The 25,162-nt window shown below is 41.5% G+C and overlaps 1 protein-coding gene across 12 annotated transcripts in view; it reads right to left on the bottom strand.

The window, feature by feature from the left end:
* Positions 1–25,162, bottom strand: part of TANC2 (tetratricopeptide repeat, ankyrin repeat and coiled-coil containing 2) — a 593,041-nt gene that overhangs the window by 106,998 nt on the left and 460,881 nt on the right. For all 12 annotated transcript variants that reach the window (XM_034755956.1, XM_034755955.1, XM_034755959.1 and 9 more), the window contains one exon: positions 9,443–9,568. In XM_034755956.1, the coding sequence (XP_034611847.1) occupies positions 9,443–9,568 (126 nt within the window). The remainder of the gene's footprint in view (positions 1–9,442; positions 9,569–25,162) is intronic.

Genomic DNA, 25,162 nt, shown 5'->3' with positions numbered 1-25,162 from the left:
GGGGGTAGAGTAGGATGGGAAGAAGCAGAGTGGTGTCTGGGGTGGAGTGGGGGTGGGGCTTGGGCTGAGCAGGGGTTGAGCACCCCCAGGGAAAACTAGAAGCCAGCACCTGTGCTGGGGACCCCACTCACTATGCCCTTCCAGCTTGACTGTGAACCACTGATAACTATTCACTGGGAATAATTTTCCAACCAGTTATGCACCCACCTTATAGTAGCTCCATCTAAGTTGTATTTCCCTAGTTTGTTTATGAGACAATATCAAAAGCCTTACTAAAGTCAAGATATACCACATCTACCGCTTCGCCCCATCCACAAGACTTGTTACCCTGACAAAGAAAGCTCTTAGGTTGGTTTGCCATGACTCATTCTTGACAAATCCATGCTGACTGTTGCTTATCACCTTGTCTTCAAGGTGTTTGCAAATTAATTGCTGATTATTTGCTCCATTATCTTTCCAGGTACTGAAGTTAAGCTGACTGGTCTGTTATTCACTGGGATGTACTTATTCCCTTTTTTATAGATTGGCACTATATCTGCCCTTTTCCAGTCCTCTGGAATCTCTCCCATCTTCCATTAGTTTTTGAAGATAATTGCTAATAGCACTGATATCTCCTCAATCAGCTTGAGTACTCTAGGATGTATTTCATCAGACTCTGGCAACTTGAAGACATATAACTTGTTTATGTAATTTTCAACTTGTTTTTTCTCTGTTTGAGCCTCAGATCCTACCTCATTTTCACTGGCATTCACTATGTTACACATCCAATCACTACTAAACTTTTTGGTGAAAACCAAAACAAAAACATCAGCACATCTTCCATTTCTACATTTTCTGTTATTATCTTTCCCCGCTCACTGAGTAACGGGCCCACCCTGTCCTTGGTCTTCCTCTTGCTTCTAATGTATTTGTAGAATGTTTTCTTGTTACCCTTTACGTCTCTATCTAGTTTAATCTCATTTTGTGCCTTGGACTTTCTAATTTTTGTCCCGACATACTTATGTTATTTGTTTATATTCATCATTTGTAACTTGACCTAGTTTCCAATTTTTGTAGGACCCTTTTTTGAGTTTCAGATCATTGAAGATCTCCTGGTTATGCCAAGGTGGTCTCTTGCCTAACTTCCTATCTTTCCTACGCAGATAGTTTGCTCTTGTGCCATAATAATAATTTCTCTGAAAAACTGCCAACTCTGTTTTTCCCCTTAGACTTACTTCCCATGGGATCTTACTTACCACCTCCCTGAGTCTGTTAAAGTCTGCCCCTGCGGCTGCAGCCGGGCTCAGTGCGCCTGGGCTTGGGGCTTCTTCCCCCACAGCTCCTGCTGGGACTCAGGGTGACTGGGTAGGGGCTACTTCCCCTGGGGCTTCTTCTGGGGATGGGGCAACCATTTTTCTTGGGGGCCCACAAATTGGCCGGGGGCCCCTGCTTTAATTTGCCACTGGCCTGGACTAAGAACCCCTGGTACCTACCCACCTTCATCTCTGGGAACCTCCTCTAGCCTAGCCCTGAGGTCAGCACAGAAGTGAGGATGGCAATCTTGGGATTCCCTCTCTAAAACAGCTTTGCAAACCCCCTCCCCCCAATCCCATTTTGGATCTGGACCCCCATGGTTAGAACATCCTGAAATTTCAGATGTAAACATCTGAAATCGTGAAATTGACCAATTAAAAAACCCTCTAACTGTGAAATTGATCAGAATGGACTCTGAATTTGGTAGAGCCCTAGGCCAGTGTTTCTTAAATGTGGCCACCATGGCCGCATGCAGCTACTAGTGGCTGCAGGGGGTGGGGGGTGCTCAGGCCTCCGGACAGCTCAGAGCTCCTCCGGGTGGAGGGGGAGTGTACAGAAGGGGCAGAGCCAGGGGTTAGCCTCGCCAAAGGGGGGCTCCACCTGCCACCCATGGCTGAGTAGAAGATAAACAATGATAAACAAAGACATCTTGACTCCCATCGAAAATACAATATCCAGGCACTGAATTCTAATGTAGAAGGTTCCACCATTAAAATGCATGTAGCTTACTGTTACTTGTTTGTTGATGTAAATTTGAATGCTCAGATGCCCCCTAGGAAATTTAACAGTCCAAACACAGCTAATTAAAGCAGCAACATCTGGTCATAATGAAACAACTTTCCTGCACTCGCATACTAAATCTAAAAATAAAGACTTTTTTCTGTGAAGTGATGATAAATTTACACACAATAGCTAACCCTGACACATGCCCCAAACTCTCCTGTCTGCATTACTATACACACAGCAATATGGTAGTGCTCACAGATCACATTTATAAGCCACATGAAAGCTGTGGTCTTTGGGAAAGAGATAGATGGGCAGATTTATGTCTCCACAGCATACAGAATACAGATCTTTCTACATAAGTAAATACATTTTCATTTTGAGTATGAAACTATTACATTATTGTTTTAATTTATCTCATGCATTACTTTGTTTGGACGGGATACTAGCAGATCCTTAAAGATCTAGTCTATTTTTTATATTTATATCTGATTATTCCCCATATCCAAATGGTTATCAACTTCCAAATTCAAAACAGTTTGGATTTTAGGTTCCAGTTTTGGCCCATCTCTAATTATTATTATTAAATACAACAGGTAGCATTAATGTAATATTAAGGTTGAAATATCCGGTACTCAATCAAAAAATTCTAAAAATTAAAAATTTATTCACAACATTAACTTAGTATGTAATTTTCAAAGGAGTTAAAGGGAATTTGACACCTCATGGGAATAGACTATGCTGTAAAAGGTAAAATGTGGCCAAATTAACATTATAGGAGAAACCATAATCTTTTAAATTTCCTAACTATTGACTGTTTGACATTTAAAATAAATGCCGCATTGACACAAAGTTGTTCTTTTTATTTCATTTAAAAATATTAGGTATGATAACAATAGTAATGTATTGGTCTTCTATGGCCACAAAAATGAAAGTCATGGAAAGGAATTAGGGGACACCTTTTCCACCAAATAGCTTTCAGTGTGCTAGGCAGCTTCACTGCTCAGTGTCTGAGGCTATGTCTCCACTATTGCGGTAAGTCGACCTACGTTACGCAATGCAACGCAACTCCAGCTACGTGAATAACATAGCTGGAATCGACGTACCTTAGGTCGAGTTACCGCAGGGTCTGCACCGCGGGAGGGTCGACGGGAGAGTTTCTCCCGTCGACTTACCTTATTCTTCTCGTCAGGGGGTAGAGTACAGGGATCTATACTGGAGAGTGATCTGTTGTCGATTTGTCAGGTCTTTACTAGACCCGCTAAATCGACCGCTGGTGGATTGATCTCAGAGCGTCGATCCGGGCTGTAGTGTAGACCTGCCCTCCAATGCCTAATTCTGATGGATAAGCCAGAATTGCATTAATGACATATATTGCCTTTCATTCAAGACTATCCTCTCGCTTTCCAATTGTCAGGAATGATACATAGTCAATACTGATAACCACAGGTGGTCTCTGCTGAGAATGACTCGGTTCACACCAGAGACCAAGAAGGAGTGGGGCTCAGACCTAGTAATTATGGCTTTCAAAAAATAACATTAAGAAACAAGGAAGGAGAAATCTGATTCAAGGAGCTGACAACGGACAACCATCCACAAGCCTACAAACTATCTGCTTCTGATTTTTAGTTAATTTTTTAAATTAAAACTGTTTTTGATTTAGAGTTTTATTTTCTTAAAAGAACAGGTTGCTATTTCCCCACACCCACATTTTGGGAAGGTTTTCTTTCCTTCCCCTTCCAGCTCTTTTACTAATCAGACCTGAATTCCAAAGTTTTGCCCCAAATCCCTCCCCAGTACCTATTAGGAAGCATGTACCTGAGACCTCTCTATGAACCCGAGGCCTGTCAGACACGTACTAAGAGAAGAACAAATTACATGAAACTTTCCCCTGTAATTGGCTGTAGTCTCAGTGCTCCATTTAAAGTATGCAACGTTGGTAAGTACCCTGCCAGAAAGAAAATGTTTAGTGCCACAACCATTTGGACATCAGTGCTGAGGAGGAGATGTTCTGTATTTCACTAGCCACCAAAGTTATATTTGTACCAAATGCTAGAATATTAATTCCACATGGTCTATAGGAAAAGGCCCCAAATATTTCATTTTATTATGCTGACTAAATTGAATCCTGCAGTGTACTCATACCATTCCTCATCACTGATTTGTCCATTCTCTTAAACTGATGCCTGGCCAATACCTATTCTAATCTACACCATCAAGCCAAGGCTCCATATCTTTAGAGAAGAAAAGAGCACTGAGATTTTGCTAACTGGGTTTTCTAAAACATTTAAAAATAATTTTCATGTGTCACCGATTAGTCACATGATACATGCCAGATACTTATTTAACCTCATCAATTCCTGAGATTGTCTGATGAACATCTCAAGAGCCCATTAAGATTTATTTAATAATCCTCAGCAGACAGCACTCCCCAAGCATAGCCAAGCAAGTCACAGAACTATGGGAACTACCAAGAGTCAGACCCATAATAAAGCCCCATACAGCTGTGTCTCTAACGACGTCATAGAAGGGTAATTAACTATGGGGCCCTAATGAGTCACAGAACTATGGGAGCTACCAAGAGTCAGACCCATAATAAAGCCCCATACAGCTGTGTCTCTATCGACGTCATAGAAGGGTAATTAACTATGGGGCCCTAATGAATTCCCAACCGTAATCTTTGCATTCTAACTTTTGCAAGAGGACAATGATCCTTCATCTTCAAAGCCTATTTAGTAACAAAGGAGAAGAATGGAGAACGAGAAAGTAGATAAAAACAAACTAGGGCGAGAGAAGAAATAGAGAGCAGGTAAACAGTATCACAGCCCTTACATTTTACAGGCTAATTCACTGGAGGACAGATGATTGGAAAGGGCTCAGAAGGAGAGGGACAAAAATGTGACTAATTAGCAGGCCAGAGTGTGTGCGCACAAACTGGAGGATCCTGGTTACTTGCTTGGCTTTAGTATTTGTTACAACCACAAAATAAATTAACAACTTGCCTTTTTATATCTGACAATTTGTCAACCCTTCACTGGGTTTTCTATTCACTTTTAATGAAGAATCTTACAGAATTGAGGCTAGAGTCCCATGCTAATATCCTGAACTTGAGATAACTTGTTGAAGTAAATTAAATCTATATTTCTTTGGAAAGAATTAGGGGGGCAGGTAGAGAGTGTATTTTTAGTGCTAAATGAGAGACTGATAACACATAAGCTTTGCAAACCTCTCCAGTAGAGACCTAAAAACACATTTCAATCCTGATTTGAAACACACCTGCTATTCCAGTCCTGGGTCCCTCCATAGCAGAAAATGCCAATCATACCAAAGTAAGGCTGATTGAATAATATGAACAAATGCACAAAATCCGCACAGCTGAGATCCAATAATTTATTTCACTTCTGATCCTAACCTTCAGATTTAAACACAGGCCTTCAGGAGACACACTTCTGTACCATCTAGATCACTCTCCCCTATACAAACTGAATTCTTAGTTGTAATTTGATTTTGTTGAAGTGCCTGTTAGAAAATTATTTGGCTTGCAGACGCCTTTCTCTTCCAAGAGACTAAGAACTCCTTCTGAGCTATGCTGGCAGTAAGCATCCACAGTTCATTATTAGCATTAAGCTGTGTGGTGTACTTGCCAGTTTCCATTTTAGGACCAGCAGCTGGAACACACAGATATCTTGCTGTCCAATACAAAGCCCATACAGTACTAAGCCACATATTAAGAGTATTGCAAATATCTAGAGAGCAACGCCTGGACACGAGTGACTTTATACTTATTAGAATTGAAATGTAGATCTGAGGAACACGGTATTGTCAACTGTCATCTCCTTCTATCCTATGTTAAACAGCAGCATGCAAACGTTGGTATATTAAATGCTTGAGAATCTTGATCCTATCTTCCTTTTATTCCACTTAGACTGCAAGCTCTTCAGAGAATACTATTTTTCTGTAAAGAACCTTGCATACATTTAGCGGTATATAAATATCTATTTTTTATTGAGCACCTCCTTGGAGATGGCTGAACTATTTTTATCAAGTTTTCATAAAAATCAATGAAGCATGGAAAACTTCAGCCCAAAAGGCTAAAGTGTATAACAGTTACAAGCAAGTGAAAACAGGGGATTATAATGGAAAGTGTTAGGCGATTTTATAGATTATAATGGAAAGTGTTAGGCACTACTGCACTGCCTATATTAATAATAGTAGCAGTACTTTAGTACTCTAATGCAAGAGTTGTAGCACTCAGGAATTCTCCATCCAATCATCTGTCCCCAAAATATTTCCTATAGAGGACAAGAAGAATGTTTTACATAGTAAATTACCATTGATTTTCCCTTATCTGGGATGGGAACATGATGACAACACTGGCTAATGTTTTAATACCCAGTACTTAGTTCTACAATACACTTCTACTTCAGAGTACCTTGCAACTATTATCTTGCAGGTTAAGCTATATTAACCTAAACTAACCTTAAATTCCTCTGGCTCATGACAGTAAAATGAAAAGTGCACTCAGTATTTGGTTTATAACCTGCCACTTGCACAAAATATTTTTCCTGCTCTGAGCCTTTAGTATTAAGCTGGGGAAGGAATGCAATTCCCCTTTTCAAACAGGTTGATTTAACAGACAAAATGGACCGAAGGGAAGAGTCACTTGTTTAATGTCTACCCATTGAACCTCTCCATGAAAAATTAAAATTTGGGCACGAGGGGGATTGGTGAGTTAAACAATAGTCATAATCTTTGGCTCTCAGATCGGAAGCCACTACTTGCTCCACTAAAGACTGAGAACCATCTCTGCAAATCCCCAAGACATGACATACTAAGGGTACGTCTATACCCAGCCGCTAGTTTGGCGGCTGGCAATCAAACTTCTGGGTTCGACTTATCGCGTCTTGTCTGGACGCGATAAGTCGAACCCGGAAGTGCTCGCCGTCGACTGCGGTACTCCAGCTCGGCAAGAGGAGTACCGCAGAGTCGACGGGGAAGCCTGCCTGCCGCGTGTGGACCGAGGTAAGTTCAAACTAAGGTACTTCGAACTTCAGCTACGTTATTCACGTAGCTGAAGTTGCGTACCTTAGTTCGATTTGGGGGTTTAGTGTAGACCAAGCCCAAGACTGAGCCCAAGTTTAGGATTTCCAATTGGCACAACAGCTCGAAGACCTGGTCACTAGAACAGGTCAGTTCTACACAGTTTCAAAGAAACATTTGGAACTTTTTAACTCAGAAAAAATCACATATCCCGTGAAAAGAAGAGACTTCCAAATAGTGGTATTATCTATAGTGCTTTCCCTCCCTCCCCTTTGTTAAGATAGCGTGTCACTACAACAAAAACCAGAAACAGACATAAAATATGAAACACTGCTCGCTATTCACATGCAGGCTTAACCGAAAAAGAAAAGAAAAGATGTGGTGCTGCATGTTTTTTTTAAAAGTGTGTCTGGAAAACAATTTGATTCTGTTCCTACAATAAAGTTTAATGTTTTGGATGCAATCACTGCAAATTATGAAGGCTTGGCAAGCTGCTCAGTTAGAACATATGGGAATTCTGTCTGTCCAAGTTTGCTTTCTTCGCTTACTGCCTGCCAGTACATTTTTATAACTGTATCACCAGCCAATATGATTTCATTACAAACCGTGATCCAAGACGACACAAAATCACTTTTCTCTTTCAGTCAAGGGTTGTGTATTTTGTACAAATCCCCATCAGAATTAAAACCGGCCAACCCTGCAGTGCCATTGGATTGCTACATTAGAAACCAGTCTAGCGTGGACTGATGGGCACATTCCAAACTGCCTTACTTGAGACAGTAGGTCAGCTCCTCAAGGTAAAAATAAACACAGCACCCAGAGGAGAAGAGGAGAGCTTTATGGACTCTTAACAAGCACTGCATGACTTGCAGACACGCAAACATAGGATGGCCCTGTGGCAAACCAACAGCAGGAACTGTCCCACACAGCTGAAACACAACTCAAGACTCAAGCATCTTTTCAGTGTATGCTCATTCAGATACTGTAGTTACAGTATATCTGAGGGCACCAAAAATCAAAAACAAAAAACCCCTCCAAACCCAAACCTTTAACCATGATGCATCTTTTGCAAGCAGTAACTGCTGAAATGCAAACAAACCAAAGTCCAATAAAAGGAAAAAATAGGGTGCAACAGGCTGCAATGTTGACAAGTATGTATAACCTGCCAGCACACAATTCTGTATATAGCAACCTAAATAGACATCAGAGTTTGACGCATTTGCTTTCTAAGCAAATATCACAGCAAGAGCAATCCAGAAAGGGTACTTTAACAACACTCCATGTAGCTCCCTTTGCACTGTTCCTCACAGAAACATGGCCCAGCCACTGGCAAACTATCATCATCTAAAGAGATCAGTACTTGAATCTATTGCTACACCTTCTCTCAAGTTTTCTTTCCCTTCTTATTTGACAATGCTAGGAAGAAACACACTGAAAGACAAGAGGCCACCTCATCTCTCAGTAGTGAGGCAGCACTTCAGGTATATAAAGTATACACTCGATCATAAGCTGGTTCGTTTATAAGCCGACCCCCCAATATGGATAAGTAAAAATGGCAAATTTTTATGACCCATTCATAAGCCGACCCTATAATTCAGGGATCAGCAAACTTTGGCTCCCAGCCCATCGGGATAAGCCACTGGCAGGCCAAAACGGTTTGTTTACCTCGAGCATCCACAAGCACAGAGGTAAATCTAAGTAAACAAAATGTCCCTACCTGCCAGCAGCTTACCCTGACTGGCCGGGACAGCAACTGGTGGGGAAATTTTTTTGGGGGGGGGGGGAGAAGCTGGGGGTCAAGGGAGTAACCCCTGTGAACACCCCGCACATGACCCCACCCCTAACCCGGGGCCTCCCCACATGACCCCTCCCTGTGTAACCCCTCCCAGCCCTAGCCTGGGACCCCCACAGTCTCCCCATCCCATCCCTTCCCACCTTACCTGGGGAGGGCCAGGGGAGGATGTCTCTGGCTGCAGCCTGCAGTGGCGGGCTGGGCGGCACAGCCGCAGCCTGCCAGCCCCGGAGCTGCAGCTGCTTCGGAGGCTAGGGGGAGAGCAGCATGGCCAGAAGAGGAGAGAGACTGGCCCCGCCTCTTCCCTTCTGGCTCTGCTGCCTCTCCTTGCCTCCTCTGTTAGGGGAGGGGCCGTGTCCCGCCTCTCCCCTCTCTATACCCGTTCAGAAGCCGACCCCCCTCTCTGATGCTTCCCTTTTTTACTAAAAAAATTCAGCTTATGAACGAGTATATACGGTAATATGGGAAACTTTACATAAATCAGATGGTTCCACCAAAATAACAGACAACTGCAGGAAGCACCATATAAAGTCAGATCCTTGTGGCTACTACCTATGGCATGTGCCCGCACAAAAGTCTTCAGCTGGTCCTTACCTCTTAGGTCTTGTTGTATGCGGGCACCTGCCATGCTCTGCCGAGGCATTCGGAGGGACGTACGTAGGGGAGTATGTCTCTGCTCATCCAGGTAAGCTAGATCCTCTAAGTGGGCTGAGCTGGTGGCTGCCAAAGGAAAGCAAACAACTATGAGACCTGGCTCCAAGTCCTGGTATTTTTATTCATCTAGTATTCTCTTTCACACTAAATACTCAGACATTTATAACGATATTAAATCAGCAAAACTGAGATGAAGTAAGTCTGCATGTGATATTGTAGATTACAACTTTCGACCTTGAAGGGTCATAAATCATATGGTGGACAAAAATGCAAATGTAAAATATGAATTGAGAAGTTGTATTCATATTGCATAGGCCTATAAGAACAATGTATGTTTCCTTCCAGCTCTTTGGTTTCTTAAAGGGAGAAATCTGCATAGACCATGCATGAAATGAAAGTTTGGAAAACATAGGGCACAATAATTTCACACAGCTAGGAATAATGAGGTGTTTTGGTACCACTTCGCTCATGCCCCCAAGATATTGGTACTGGTTTGGTTTCCTGCTGATGCTCAGAAATGACAAGACAAATAGAAATGGAGGTGCTTATAGCTGCCAAGCCTTTCCTATTGAAAGGATTATTTAATTGCTTATGCAAAAAGTTTAACAGATAAAGTCAAAGGCTCCAGCTATATAACTGGGAATTTAATAATGCATTTTAAGTGAATGTCAACAAATCTCTTCTTCAATTATTTTAGATCTGCCTAATTTGGACATTAACATCCATCTATTCAGACTGTTAGAACTGCTGATAGAAAATTTAAACCTCCAGGCGAAAAGGGACTTGCACAGATGATAAAGAGAAGTAAGTCTCAGTTCTAAAGAAGACAACTTCACTATACCAACATTATTTGTTCATGGTAGAACTTCATTTGCCTTATAACAATAGATTAAATAGGAGTAATTTATTGCACTCAGTTGAAGGCAACTCCACTGTGTGTATATATGTGGATGCAATAATGCCGGCTGCTAGAAAATGTATCCCTTACCTTGTGGAAAGTGACAGATAATGCAGCGCAGATCATTTTATTTTTTCCAATCTCAAATTAAGAACTAAAAATAGACACAACACCAGCGGGCAGTACACCTGGGCAATACACCTGGGCTACTTCTGCAAGGACTCCGATACAAGCAAAACTTCCATGAGGCATCATATTAAATACACTGAAGCACTGTTTAAAGAGTACTTTCATCCTGACGTGAAAATATTTATTTTTAGATAAGATGGCCTCCTGCCCTACCATGCTTTACAGTTGGCATTTTTTTAAATCAAAATTGCGACATTTACAATGGTTATTTCAATGGTCAGTTCGTTAAGTGTCCATTTGTTTTACGAAGACACCCTCTGGTTGAAAAGATTTCTAAACAGTAATTCTGTTATCAGAGAAGAAGGGAAGCAGGCTTCCACTCACACTGGACTGTAAATGAGCAACAAACGGCAACATTTTCAAAGGGAGACGAGTGATTTGCTTAGCCAAGAGTTAAGAGCAGTTCAGGAAGGAGAGAGACCAACCAATATACTTTTAAAAATATAAACTTGACTGAGATTTTGTATTCATAATCAACAGAGCACCCAAGAACGAGAGTGGGGAGAAGGACAGAAAACCAGAGAGGAAGGGGGAGAACCCGTAGGCAGTCCCATCAGTAAACATTCACACACATTATAAATTTGGAATGAACAACTCCCAGTTTTCATTGAAGGGAAACAACCAGACTTATCATTCTTAGCAAGACTGCATAAATCAGTACATGAAAGAGTATTTGTGTGTACAAGGAGAGCTGACATTGGGAAGATTGGGGGAAAAGAGAGGTTGTTAATATACTATAACATCTTAAGAAAAGGATGTTTAAGAACTGGCTTATCAATCATCAGGTATTCAGATCACATTTTAATATTCCTTTGGCTTTTTATAACACCTTGCATCCAAGTAGCTCAAAGCACATTACAAACAATAATTTAAAAAGCCTCACCACTGCTCTAACTACTGTCCCCCTTTCAGGGATAGAAAGCTCAAGTACAGATCAGTTATGTGATTCACTCAGGGTCACACACCGAGTTAGTCATCTGTACTAGTCCTGATTCCCATTGCCCTGCTCTAACTACTGCAGATACTGTCTCTCTAGGCACTGTAACTTGAAGCCAAGATCTCACGTGAGACTAGAATCCAAGTACAATGAGCCATTAAGAGATTTACCGTACTTATTTTTCTTTTTTCTTCTTCTAATTTAGAATAAATAAACGGTGCCCACACACAGGCTCTGAATGGCCCTGTCAACTGTCTCAGTTTACAAAACCAAAATGCCTTGTGGGTCGAAAGGAATTGACCACGCTTGCCCTGCCTTTCCTCTTTTCACCTGATTGACCATTCTGAATGCCACAGGACCTCCCACTGGCCAATCTCCCTGATCCATTGTGGGTATGGCCTTCAAAGATTTCTCTCAGGCGTGAGACCACGCAGACATTTCCTTCCTGCACACATCACCCATTCTTCCCTCGCCTCTCCTGGGTTTTCTTTAGTTAACTGCCACATGTTTGCTGCAGGACTTTCTGTTTTGCTGGAGGTTCCACCAGCAATCTTTTCAGGACTAGGACTTTCCCCTCATCACAAAATGGGCACTAAGTAAATATTGGGTTTTCACTTTCATCAGAGCACACAGAAGGTCTGGTTTAAGGAAGGAATCTGTTTATACTTGATCAATTGTCACAAGTTTCTGTAGATGTTTACAGCAGGTTAAGTGAGGTAAGGGTGCCGGAATGCCTTCACAGTCGCATTGGCTCAGTGGTCTCTGGCTGCAGTCACTGCTCTGCATTGCACAACAAGGAGCGGGATTCAGTATCTAGCCCAGAAAGTGGAAGTTCTCATCTAGACCCACATCCCTCACCCGAGGAAAAGTCTGGGGATTCTGGGGGCTCTCTCAGTTCTGATGTCTGCTTGATTTGACAGAAGTGGGCTAGCCTCCTCTTTACGATTAGACCCTGTTTCCATGGCAATTTGATAATGTAACATGCTGGGCTTGCCCTTCTGGCAGAATGGGGACTATGCTGTAGCTCTGTTCTGGTTATGTTAGAATGAATATAGTTTTTAATCATATACACACATGGTGTCTTATTTCCTGCACTGGGCGGAGCGATGTATCTATGGTAACTTTAACGCACATTGGCTTTTCCATTGTACTGTGAGCACGGTTCTTTCAAATGCAGTATTTATCAGTGTTTCAGTTCAGTTTTTTAGTGTAATTTACTCATTATTGTTTAAGATGAAGCACTTTCTGCAGAGATGGTTACCTGCAAACCAACTGAAAAGTAGGACACATAGAACAATATATGCAACAACCAATCAGACTGGATCACACTGCTATGAAGAAATTAGCACATTTTGCCTGGCAACCAGTAAAGCAGGGCCATTAAAAGCTTGATGTGATTACAAGACACTGAAAACACATACAGTACATTTCATCTGACCATTGAATAAATGGAGTACTGCCAAATTTTCCTGGAAAATACCAGTCCCCAAAATGATTCTGTTCTGGTGACAACAGAAACCATAGCACTCTTGTTTTATGATTACCAAAAAAAGTACTGGAATGGATTACATTTACAAATAATCCTATTTGTTGTAGATTTCATTTGTTTATCATTGTTAACCAGTGAGTATGATTTGAAACTCATTTTTATATAAACAAAAACAAGAGTTGACGTTCTGCATAGTGAAAAGTTAGGAGCTGTTTGAAACAAGACTTCTGAGAAAAACAATTGTGGGATGACATCCAGGAAAAAGAGCTCTCATTTTTGATTATCATGCGCCCAGTACAGCATTCAAACACTCAACATGTTTTTTTCCCCTAGAGTCGTTTCCCTGCTTTTCACACAGAGATGCTATATTAAGGCAAGAAGAGTGATACTGGAATTGTTGCCTTTTGCTGAATGTTTACTTGAAGAAAATACTGCAGACCAATCCAAAGGGTTACAGACTCTCACTTAAATGGTATTATTGGGCTGTTCCTTGATATCATCACACACTTTAAGACAGCTGAAGCACGTGGGCGGCATTTCAGCAAGAGGAGGAGCTGTGTGAGATCATCCATCATGTGGATTCCAAACTAGAGAGTCAGTTTTGAATAGGGTTGCCAGTTTTGGTTGGACGTATTCCTAGAGGTTTCATCACATGACATAATATTTAATTAAAGATGAATCTTTAATTCCTGGAGACTCGAGGACAATCCTGGAGGATTGGCAACCCTAGTTTGACCCACTTAGGGCTAGTCTGCACTACAAAGGCTTTGATGGTAAAGCAATATCAGCAGAGCTCCCTACTGGAGATGCAGCACAAACCAGGAATAAGAGTTCTTTTGCTAGTATAGTTAAAACACCTTCCTGAACATCATCACCTATACTGACAAAAGGCTCTTTTGCTGGTATAAACTACATCTACACAAGGGGTTTTCACCCCTAACCAGCATGACTATATGAGCAAAACTTTGTAGTGCAGACGTGGCCTCAGATGTGGTGGCATAACCTCCCAAGCACAGCACTAAGGTGGCTCTCTAACCCAAAAAGGTTTTCATGCCACTGCTTTATACTGGGACAAAATCCTCTCTCACCTGGACCATAATCATCCTACTGACTCTACTCTTGTTCAGATAATCATTTCCATACTTCCTATTAATTACACAGGAATGGAAATCACACTGCTTGCTATTCAGGATTTTGAATATTTTGTTTGACTTATTTAATGTGTTCATTATTATTTTAATTGTTTAGCATCATAATGGTCTCAGCTGGAGAAGTAGATAATAAACGAAATGATTACAGTTGAGAATATTTTATTCAATTACTTAATATTAAGCAAATAAAATTACAATTTTAAATTTAATTAATTAAGTAAGTAAATGTCTCCTCCAGAGTTCCTGTATGGGCTAGAACAAGTTATTTCTGTGGGGAAGCACTTGCGCCCAGCTCTCTCAAGTCCAAGTCCAGTGCCTTGAACACAGGAGAACATACTTTTTCCTCATCTCAGAACACAAAAAAGGGACATTCAATTAAATTGAAAGGCAGCAAATTCTAAATTGAGGAAGAAATACCTTTTCATACAATGCATGGTTAGAATGTGGAACTCATTACCACAGGATGTCATTGTAATCAAGAATTTAGCAGAGTTCAAAGACATGATGCTATAGCTAATGATGAAAAAAATGTTGAACGGGGTGTCAAATCTCATACTTTGGGGCTTAAACTCATCTCTAACTATTAAGCATAAGGATGAGACTTTCATGGGGTGCAGATTCTTCCATAACTGCCTACTGCCTTGCAGTTATGGAAGAATCTTTCCCTGGCACATCTGGTGATGGCCAATGTCAGAGACAGGAACTCGGTTAGATGGACCATGCTAGAGCTCTTCTTCAAATAAACAATTGGGATGGGGAAATGAACACTAACAAACTTGCCTATTTTTCTTTAACCTCATTCTTGGAAGTGGCTGAATCATTCTCACTGACACTTTCCAAAACATTTCAGCTTGAGGCAGAGAACTAGCATGTAAATTTTCAGTCTGAATGATTAGAATTTGACAAAGTTATAAGCAACTCAAAAAGGGACTTTCTAATGGAAAGTGTTAGACAACATTAACTATTGTTTTTGCGACCAATGCAAAATTTAGACACCCCCCAAAAATGGGGTGAGAAACGGGAGGAAAGAGTTGAAACAATAAGAAAATGTGGTTTCTTATGTTCTGAAATATGCTCTTCACCCTTCATGCTCCTCTCCTCTTACAGAGTTGACCAAAACCAAACCTTTACTGCAAGGAAGGAGAGTAACAATTGATGAGATAATCCAATTCTTTCTAATCATAGTTACAATGGCTGAAAGTTATTAATGCAAACTTAAAGACTCGCAGGCTGATTCTCATTTATCCCACGGCCACTTTACATCACTCTGCTAGTGCAAACTGGCCTTTACACGTGAGTAGACATGTAATTTAGACTCACTTTATGGCCATGTAAATGAGCCTGAGTACTATAAAGAGGCCTCGGTACAAATGAGAACAGGCCCTTAATTTACAAATAAAATAGTTTTTCAATTTGTTTGCTCTGCAAGAGAAAAAAATAGACAAAACTTACTAGAATTTACTAATCTTTAAAACATGCTATACAACCAAACCAGAAACTCATCCTTCAGCGCTCTTTAGAAAGTTTAATAAAGAAATATTCAAGCAAAGGAGATTGGTTATTTCCAAGTTTGAACACTTCCTCCCTTCAAGATTTGTAAATTACACTTCAGTACTGTAGTTTATGCAGATCACAAAATTAGGATAAGGCATATCTTTTACCTGAAAGGGAGTTATTAATGTATTACACACACAGCTCAGCAGTTCTGCTGCACTGAAGGCTTCAAAAAATACAGTACACAAACTTATTAGCTAAAAGAACTACTGTTTTTGTGACATCATAGCAGATTTCTTGCTGAATTCTGTTAAATCCTTTAGCACACTCATCTTTTCGTTACCTGGTTTAAGCAGCTCCTGTTTCTTAAGAAATGGGCAGCCCTGAACATTATACAAGCAGACGTGGAGACCCATATTATAGTAGAGTTGTTCATGTGCTTCATTGCTAGAACTCTGATCCTCTCACACATATCCGACTGACAACAGCTGCTGCACAGCAAACATTTCCTGCATCCAATCTCCCTGTCTAGCTCTGCACAAATCTCATTTTAATTCCTCCAAGCACACACGTAGCCATCAAGGATGACCACAAACATTAGTCTCCTTGGCAATTTAATTTGTTTATATAACTCTTTCACTGCTACTGCAAACTGATAGAAGTTTCTTTTCCGTTTTATATGTTCTCAGTTAAAAAACAAAACTGAACGAGTTTCTTTAGATGACTCATCAACCAAAACCAATGGGAAAAAAGTCTTGTTATGAAAACTCACATTAGTGCTCAAATAGACATCAATAAAATCTTTTTACCCTGCAGTCTAAGGGAAAACGTGCTTCCACAAGCCAGACTTGCAATCTACACACTAGGGATCATGAATTACTGCAGTGTAAATTCGGTGCATGCCTGGCTGTTTGGCCACGCAATCCCCGAGGATTAACAATTTTATTTTTTAAGGTTTTATTTTATTAAGTATATTGATATCAATTATATGGGATTTTAGGTGTTAAACTGGTATTATTAAGAGGCTCATCTTTCACATGCCATGCATAACTTGGATCCCTCAGGCCCTGTTCACAATTTCTGCCAGATCTAGAAACAGTTTTCTCGATTTGTTTTTGTCAACAGTTCAGGTTTTATGGTTAAAATGGTTTTACCAGTGAGTGGCAGTCAGCGTGAAAGGATAGAAACATTTCTTTAAAATGGTGGCTGAAAACACTTCTTCATTAATTGTGTCTTAATATTTAGAACTGTTTCCCTTTTTCTTCTAAAGGGAGGAAAAATTTTGTTCATCTACAACAGGGGTTCTCAAACTGGGGGGTCGGGACCCCTCAGGGGGTCGTGAGGTTATTACATGGGGGGTTGCGAGCTGTCAGCCTCCACCCCAAATCCCGCTTTGCCAGCAGCATTTATAATGGTGTTAAATATATTAAAAAGTGTTTGTAATTTATAAGGGGGGTTGCACTCAGAGGTTTGCTATGTGAAAGGAGTCACCAGTACAAAAGTTTGAGAACCATTGATCTACAATCATCTTTTTTAGATTAATTTCAATGGACTGGAGTGATGTTTTATTGATCTCTTATATAAGGGCCATAATTACCAGATACAGGAGAATGTCTCTGCCACTTCACACATACCTCTTAACCAAAACTCACAAATTACAATGAACGGGAAGGATTTTTAGGAGGAAGCTAAATTCACAGGCCCAAGTAACAAACTGTTACTGAACAACTCTACTATAATATGATTCTGAGAGGACATCTTGCACAATGGCCTTTAAGCTCTGTCCAACACTACAATGGTTGCTAGCTGCGGAGATGTTTTCCAAGATGGTTTCTTGGAAACTATTACAGGTCATGTAATTTTGCCAGTTCATGCTGACCTGTGTTATGGGAAGAAACTTTTTAAATGTAGCTATTGAAAACCTTTTAAAATAGCCCTAATCCTGAAGGATGAACTGTAATTTGTGGGTTTCGCTTAAATGACATGTTTGAAGTCTGAGAGACACTATTCACACTCCTCCAGTACCGGTGGCTCTTATAAAAGGGATCATATAAGGCATCATATTTAGTAATTTACTATGAAAATAGAAAAATGCATCAATTCAATCTGTTCCAAAAGAGTGACTGAAAAGGGACAAAGACGATCTGATTGTGATGATGTCATTTAGGGCATGTCTACACTGCAACTAGACACCCGGGGCTGGCCCATGCCGGCTGACTCGGGCTCCAGCTAGGTCAGCTGGTACGGGCCATCCTTGGGTTTTTAGTTGCAGTATAAACATACCCTTAGTGTGCTGATAACAGGGACTGAACAGAGTTGATGAAGCAAAACACACAGGTATTCTGCTGGTCACTGCCATGGACAGCTGGGTTCCTCATGCAGCCCCTTGATGTGCCTCATGTGGCAATCATCGTTGTGTTGCCAGATCGCTTTAAGAATCAGTATTTTACATTGTATCATGCTTCTGTGATGGCCATTGAGAGACCAGTGTTACAGCAAACCCTGCTGCAGATCTGGCTTTTTGAGTGGGGACAGGCCCTGAACGGTGCCCAGAAAGTAGCACTGTGGTGGTTAAACTGGGGGCTACTTTGATTCAGACACTGAAGTTAGTCACCCTCACCCGATATCTGCCTACGCATAGCTACCAGAAAGTTCTTCAGAAACTATTCAAAATCAGTTTAACATATACAGTATTAAACTGTAGAAAGCATCCCTTTCAACTGCAAACCTTACTCCACCCAACAGGATACAGTGACTGTGAAATAAAACACTAACACTACAAAATCCCTTCCCGATAATAGTAATATCTGCATATGGCAAATATTATCCTTGCTCTGAAATTGCAGATAAAGAACGGAGGGCACTGCCAGGGCCGGCTCTGGCTTTCTGTCCATCCCAAGCGGGGAAAAAAAAAAAACCTGCAGCGCGGCTGGAGCGTGGGTACAGGGGGACTCCCTGCCCTGCAGATGTGCCCTGGCTAGCGGGGGGAGGGGAAGGGAGTGGGGGGGACAGAGAGAAGGAGGGCGGCCAGGGCTTCAGCGGGCGCTGCCACGTGGCCCCTCCCGCCATGCTCCCTGCCGGGAGGGCTCCACACTGCTCTGGTCGGCGGGGAGGGAAGGACGCGGGTTGCCCTGCTGGCTTGCTGCAGGGTGCTCCCATCCTCCACGCCACTGCGTGAATGATATTTCCTTATCATTCAAATCAACAAAGACCAGGAAATACAAAAGGGGCATTAAAATTGCATAGGATATGGGGGAGAAGGGAGAGGGAAGAAGCAGGACAACCAAGCATATAAGTCCCTCAAAGTCTTTTCAACTGAGTACGCTTAGAAAAACTCTTATGTATACATATTTCATTAAAGTACAACTGAAACCAAATAATATATACAACTGTTTTCATTCTAGCATACCACCTGTACAAACAATAGTTCCTTCCTTTCAAACTGATTTACAATCCAAAACCATTTTTTCAAAATGGATCACAAACATCATATTTTGTTTGAATTTAATCCAATTTTGCACAAAAGAGAAATGTTAATTTAAATCAAGCACATGATTATTTCACATAAAACACATTTATGTTAAAGCAAAACATGCCACTTACATGGCCAAGAGTCTGTTATGCATAAATCTAAGGTAGTACTGTATTACTATTAATAAGATGCTGGCTGACATAGGAAAATAACTGGAAGAGCTGGCTAAGGGACAGAGAGATGTCAATGTTCATTCCATCGATGGGATCCATCCATTGTTTATCAAAGACATCTGTGCATTTAGGGTCCTTTAGGATCCCTTGCTGTTCCTGGATTCTCAGATATCTGTAGTGACACACCGTGCCTTTTTTCTTCTATGATTTTTTTTCTCTTTCCAATGGGAGGTCTCTTTTTGTTATTAATCTAAACTGCTCATTAACGGATGAAAAACAGCAAACAGTTGATGTACGATCAGGTACAAAATATTATAAAAATGTAGTCTAGTGTAAACAACTGCACCTCTGAAAACAAACTGTTTTCTATGGGAGATCAATTTAATACTCATATGAACTTCACTGTGGGGTGATGAGTTAAGATGTAACTGTGACACAAATGGATTAATAAATGACTATTGTTTGACGCACAGTGTATCCACTTAAAACATCTCTTTGTAGGTAGTTTGGGAAGAAGGTGGTATCAGGGGAAGGCTGAAGAGAACGTTTTTACGACATATAACTGGCTATTAACATGCTTGAGATTTAAAACAGTACCCAGTTCCTAGCTGTGTTACTCCTTTACTTCCAAAGTCCTCTTCAGCGTACAGTACTTAAAAACAAGCCTTTGGAAATGTTCTTGCTTCATTGTTTTGTCATTCCTAAATGATCCAAGTGGCTGGTTAATTTTGTTTATGGGCTGTTGTAATAAAAGCCAGAACACCAACATAAGCTGCCAATGTGTCTCAAAGCAGTAACATATGAAACATGTCTTCTTTGGTACTTGTCAAATCTGCGAAGGCAGTGTTCACTAATCAGAACAATTATACTTTATTGCTATAACTGTATCCGTTTCCAGTGATGGTAACAAGAGTGAATCCCTCCTCTAGGAACCTCATTCCCAAACTGTGCTGAATGCTATTCTGTTGTATGGGTTTCATCTCTGAGCAAACTACTCTGGCTTGTTCCATAAACTCATTTTTCTATTAACTACCGCAATAATGCTGTTCATAATTATTCACAGTATGTTTTGGACAATGTATCATAAAATATGCAGATTAAGTAACTAATGAATGCTGTAGATATGATGGGAAGATATTTAGGCACTTATCCTCAGGTCATCTTCTAGAATGAGTAAGATTGGGAGAGGTTAACAGGGAATACTGTCAAAATATTGCATCTGAAGAAGTGAGGTTCTTACCCACGAAAGCTTATGCTCCCAGTACTTCTGTTAGTCTCAAAGGTGCCACAGGACCCTCTGTTGCTTTTGTCAAAATATTGGCTTTTAAAATGCCACACAGGTTGATGAGCCAAGGTGGGTGAATAGTAAAGCAAAATTATTTGTGAACTTGTTTGCCTAATCCAGATCTTATTTCAGTCCATGTCTGCAAACTTTATTATTATGACTATTATTATTGTTATTATTTTGCCACTGGGGGGAGGGTGTTAGGTGTTACACAAGTGTATATGGGTGTTCATGTACAAACTCACTAATTCACATGGGGACGAGCACATATATTTGAATACCTGCACTCGTGCCAGAAGTGGTTGCCTGGCCACCATAAATGGAGACAGTGCCAAAATGTTCATTTTAGCAGGGGTGATAAGTCTCCTAAAGTTTGTGCATTTTGAATTACAGGATTAAACTGAAATGGTAATTGCACTTTGTTGTAAAGTGCTAGAATTTTCTAGCCTGCTCTGAAGTAAAAGTGGCCAATGTGAGCTTAGTTCTGAGAGTTCTAAAAGAACAAGTTTGAAAAATGGGCTGCCTGACCTTTTCTATAGATCCCTTTAAAAGAATTAATAAAGCAGTAGGATGTCTGAAATTAATGTGTTTACCTTTTTGTGGTTTCAACTCGTGTATGACTACTATTTAAAGTTTAAAACATTAATTTTCTTATATATCTATATCACACTGGCTTTCGTGAACAAAATAAATATTACAACATTAGCATGAGGAATAACAAAGAGAGAAGGTGACCTGGGTGTTGAGTGCAGCAGAGTAGTCCTTTACCAGGAGACTCTTTTCACATACTCCAGCCACAGAAGATGGAGCAAGGTGTCTGCTTTGTGGAGCTCCTTCATTATAAACAGATAGAGCTGCTGGTAGGTTGCTCTTCAGGAAAGTTCCCTCAATTCTGGAACTTGGTCTGCCAGAGCGTGAGTTTTGTTACATAACTGCTGCAAGGCTTATCTTTTTCCTCAGGCAACAGGGAGGAGGTTGGTGAGGGATGGAGGGGCCTTCTTATCACCCAGTTCCCTTGATCTTTCTTCAGATCCTTAATGTTACTTCAGGCAAACACATACCATTATGTAAAGTTAGGTATCTTCTGTGTACCCCAAATTCAATTTTCTTACAACTTTGCTGATAAATATGCTACAGATATTGTGGCATCATTATCTACCAGATGTCTGGTCTTGTGTGTGAGGACGGTCCCTCAGACTCAACCAGAAAAACACTAAAATTCTAACTCTTAAGCCTAAGCTCCCTCATGGTTTCATCGGTCTTCCGCCTATGACTGCTGTGCACAGTTATAGATAATTTGGAGCTGAATTGTACCCAATTCTGAAAGTAAAAAAATAAAAAGTAGGCAGATTCCTGTAACGCTGCAGTGCAGCCCTAAGTCTGGAGGCAGAGCACAGGGGCTATATGGAAATGTATAACAGAAGTAAACCCTATATAAGAAACCTGATTGGACCCTCCCTCTCCAAGTGTGTTTCATTTAACTTTATATTTCTCTCTTTCTAATCTGTATATTACTTTTCTTCTTCTAGTGATGACTGAAAAGTGTTCAGAGCTTTTGATGTGCTCGCTTCTGTCTCAGCTTGATCTCAAGATTGTTTCTTGGCATTGTTTCTGCAAGACTAGATCATTCTTTGTTGCCTTCTGTGATCACAGAATACCAGAGTCGGAAGAGACCTCAGGAGGCATCTAGTCCAACCCCCTGCTCAAAGGAGGACCAATCCCCAAACAGATTTTTACCCGTTTCCTAAATGGCCCCCTCAAGGATTGAACTTACAACCCTGGGTTTAGGAGGCCAATGCTCAAACCACTGAGCTATCCCTCCTCCCCAGTTCACAAACTGGCTGCTGGGTTCCTTTGAGGAGAGTATGCGAGAAAAAAAGAATGTGAACATATTCCCACTTTAAGAAACCACTTTATAGGTGACCAATTAAACACTGAATCTATCAGCAAATTGCTTTTACTCTGGAAGAGCAGAGGAACTGTTCCCACCATACTCCATTTGTGGTGTACATCACCATAAAGCGGATGATAGGAGGCAAGGCCAGGGTTGGTACAGTCTGTACTCTTTTCTTTAGCCTTCTGAGGGCAGTATATCTTGCTAATTTCAGTTGTTGGGTTGAGTGTGCGGGTAACTGGGTGGTGTTGGTGACTTACAACATACATGAGGTCAGACTAGATGACCTGGTGGTCCCTTCTGGCTTTACATTTTCTATGACTCTTACCAGCACCAAGGAGCTTGAACTGCACCCTAGTCAGGGTAGTGTCTAGATAGCAAAACTTAGCCCTTAGATTTCACATTGCCAAAGTAAAAAGCAAAGGCTGCTCCTTCAAACTGCATCTGCACTCACTGTGCCCACAAAAAAGCCATTTGTATGTGTTTACGCAACACTGGCCTCATCTTTGAAAATGCATCTTTTACTGTTTAAGGAATTCAGAATTAACACTTGCTGCAGATTTTCATTTGTGCTTATTTTATCCTTTCCAAAGGAGGAGAATGGATGGGGTCTAGTATTTGTATGGGTGTTTTTTATTTTTATTATGTATTTATGATGTGGCCAAAATAATGCGAGATCGGATATTTCATCTCATGCATGGCAGAGATATGGAGGAGAAAACATTAGATATTTTCAAATGCCAAAGCAAGGTACCTGAGGCAACTAGCGTGGAAAGTGGTATAGAATATAAAATAAAGGGGATTATGTGCATAACTGGATGGGATGGAATAGGAAGAAAACATACTTGAATGCACAGTTTTCAATTCTTTGGAACAATAAAATAGCAAACCAAATGGATTTATAGGGTTCTGAATTGTAAATCTAAGTGCAAAAGATTTTTCAGAGGCTGAGGGATAATTTTAATAGTGATTGCTCTTGAATTGTAACCTTTTCTTCGATCAAAAATTGCAAGCCCTTTTCATTTAGTACAATACAATGGAACTTGCATAATCTTTCCAAACAGCGGAAATGGTCTGCATGGTGAGGGAAGAAAGGTCGCATATTTTTAACAGTCATCCCAAACTGTAATTTGATTGCCTGGGGACAAGTGAGTAGAACAAAAATGGAAACTACAGTAAGCCACCTGCTTGCTTGATTGCTATTGGCATCTTATTTGAAAATAGGAAGTGCCATAGTCATAAAGGACTCCTGGATTAGCTTTGTGACCTCCTCAAACATCTTGGTCATCAGGGCCTCCTATACTATATAAGAGGATTAGGTCTGGTCCACACAAAGATTTTGCACCAGTATAACTTGGGGTGTGATTATTATTTTTTTTTACCCATCCAGAGGGTGCCTCTGTCAGCCAGCGCCCTTTCCTGGCTATGCATGATGTCACGATGAGTCTGCCTCAATTTCTCTCATTCTGCTAACAATCATTTGGCCTGTACCAGATGGCTTCCTCTTATGATTCCAGCCGGGTCATTTATCTCCCCTTTCAGGCCAATAAAAAGTCTGACAGAGCAGGAGTCCAGTGACCCTAGAGAAGGATCAATAAGCCCAGGCCCCCACAGTACCAAGGGATTTTACTATTCCTTTTGCTGGGGATGGCAGGGGAACCTAAGCCCACCCACTCTGCTGGAGTCCAGCCCAGAGACCCTGTGTTAAGCAGCTCCTCACAGTCCCTTGCTGCTCCCTACCTCATCTCTCTTGTAGGCCTTTTCCAGATTCATGTTCTCTGATTCTCCCTCACTGGAAGTCTGATCTCCTCGGCAGTTTCCTGCTAGCCTGCTGCTGCAGGAGTATCCGCTGGGCAATCCCTCAGTCTGTCTGGCAGTCCCCCCTCTCCTCTGAGCCGCAATTTCTTATCCCCCAGCTGTTGCTGGCCCAGCAATTCGCCCTAGCTAAGGATGTAGCTGGCCCACCTGTTTGTGCCTTGGTGGCCATGGAAGGATGGGGTCTGTACACCTATGGCATTACCGATATAGTTATACTGGTACAACCCCTAGTGAGGACACAGTTATACCGGTATAGCTTATTCCTCTTCCCATATGGAAACAAGCTCTACCAGTTAAACATATTTATAGCAGTATAATTGCATCCACACTAGGGGGGTTGTATTGTTCTACCTGGACAGACATAGCTACAGCTAGTATTGCTAACTTTTTAATCACACAAAACCGAACACCCTTGCCCTACCCCCAGCCCTGTCCCTTCCCTGAGGCCCTGCCATGCCCTTTCTCCGAGGCCTCGCCCCCCCTTCCTCTGTTGCTCTCTCCCCTCCATCCTCACTCACTTTCAGTGGGCTGGAGCAGGAGGTTGGGGTGCAGGAGGGGGTGAGGGCTCTGGCTGGGGGTGCGGGCTCCAGGGTGGGGCCAGGGTGCAGGAGGGGGCTCCGGGCCGGGGCTTGAGATGCAGAAGGGGGTGGGGGCTCCGGCTGGGGGTGTAGGCTCTGGGTGGGGTTGGGGATGAGTGGTTTGGGATGTGGGGGGGGGCAAGGGGTTGGAGCCAAGGGGTTCGGACAGTAGGAGCGAGCTCAGGAATGGGGCAGGGGGCTGGGGTACAGGAGGGGGTGCAGGCTCTGGCTTGGAGTGTGGGCTTTGGGGTGGGGCTAGGGTGCGGGAGGGGGCTCTGGGCC

The sequence above is a fragment of the Trachemys scripta genome, chromosome 23 (genome assembly GCF_013100865.1).
Source record: "Trachemys scripta elegans isolate TJP31775 chromosome 23, CAS_Tse_1.0, whole genome shotgun sequence".
Taxonomy (NCBI): domain Eukaryota; kingdom Metazoa; phylum Chordata; order Testudines; family Emydidae; genus Trachemys; species Trachemys scripta.
Note: the sequence above shows the minus strand (reverse complement) of the source record. Positions and strands in the feature narration are given on the sequence as shown.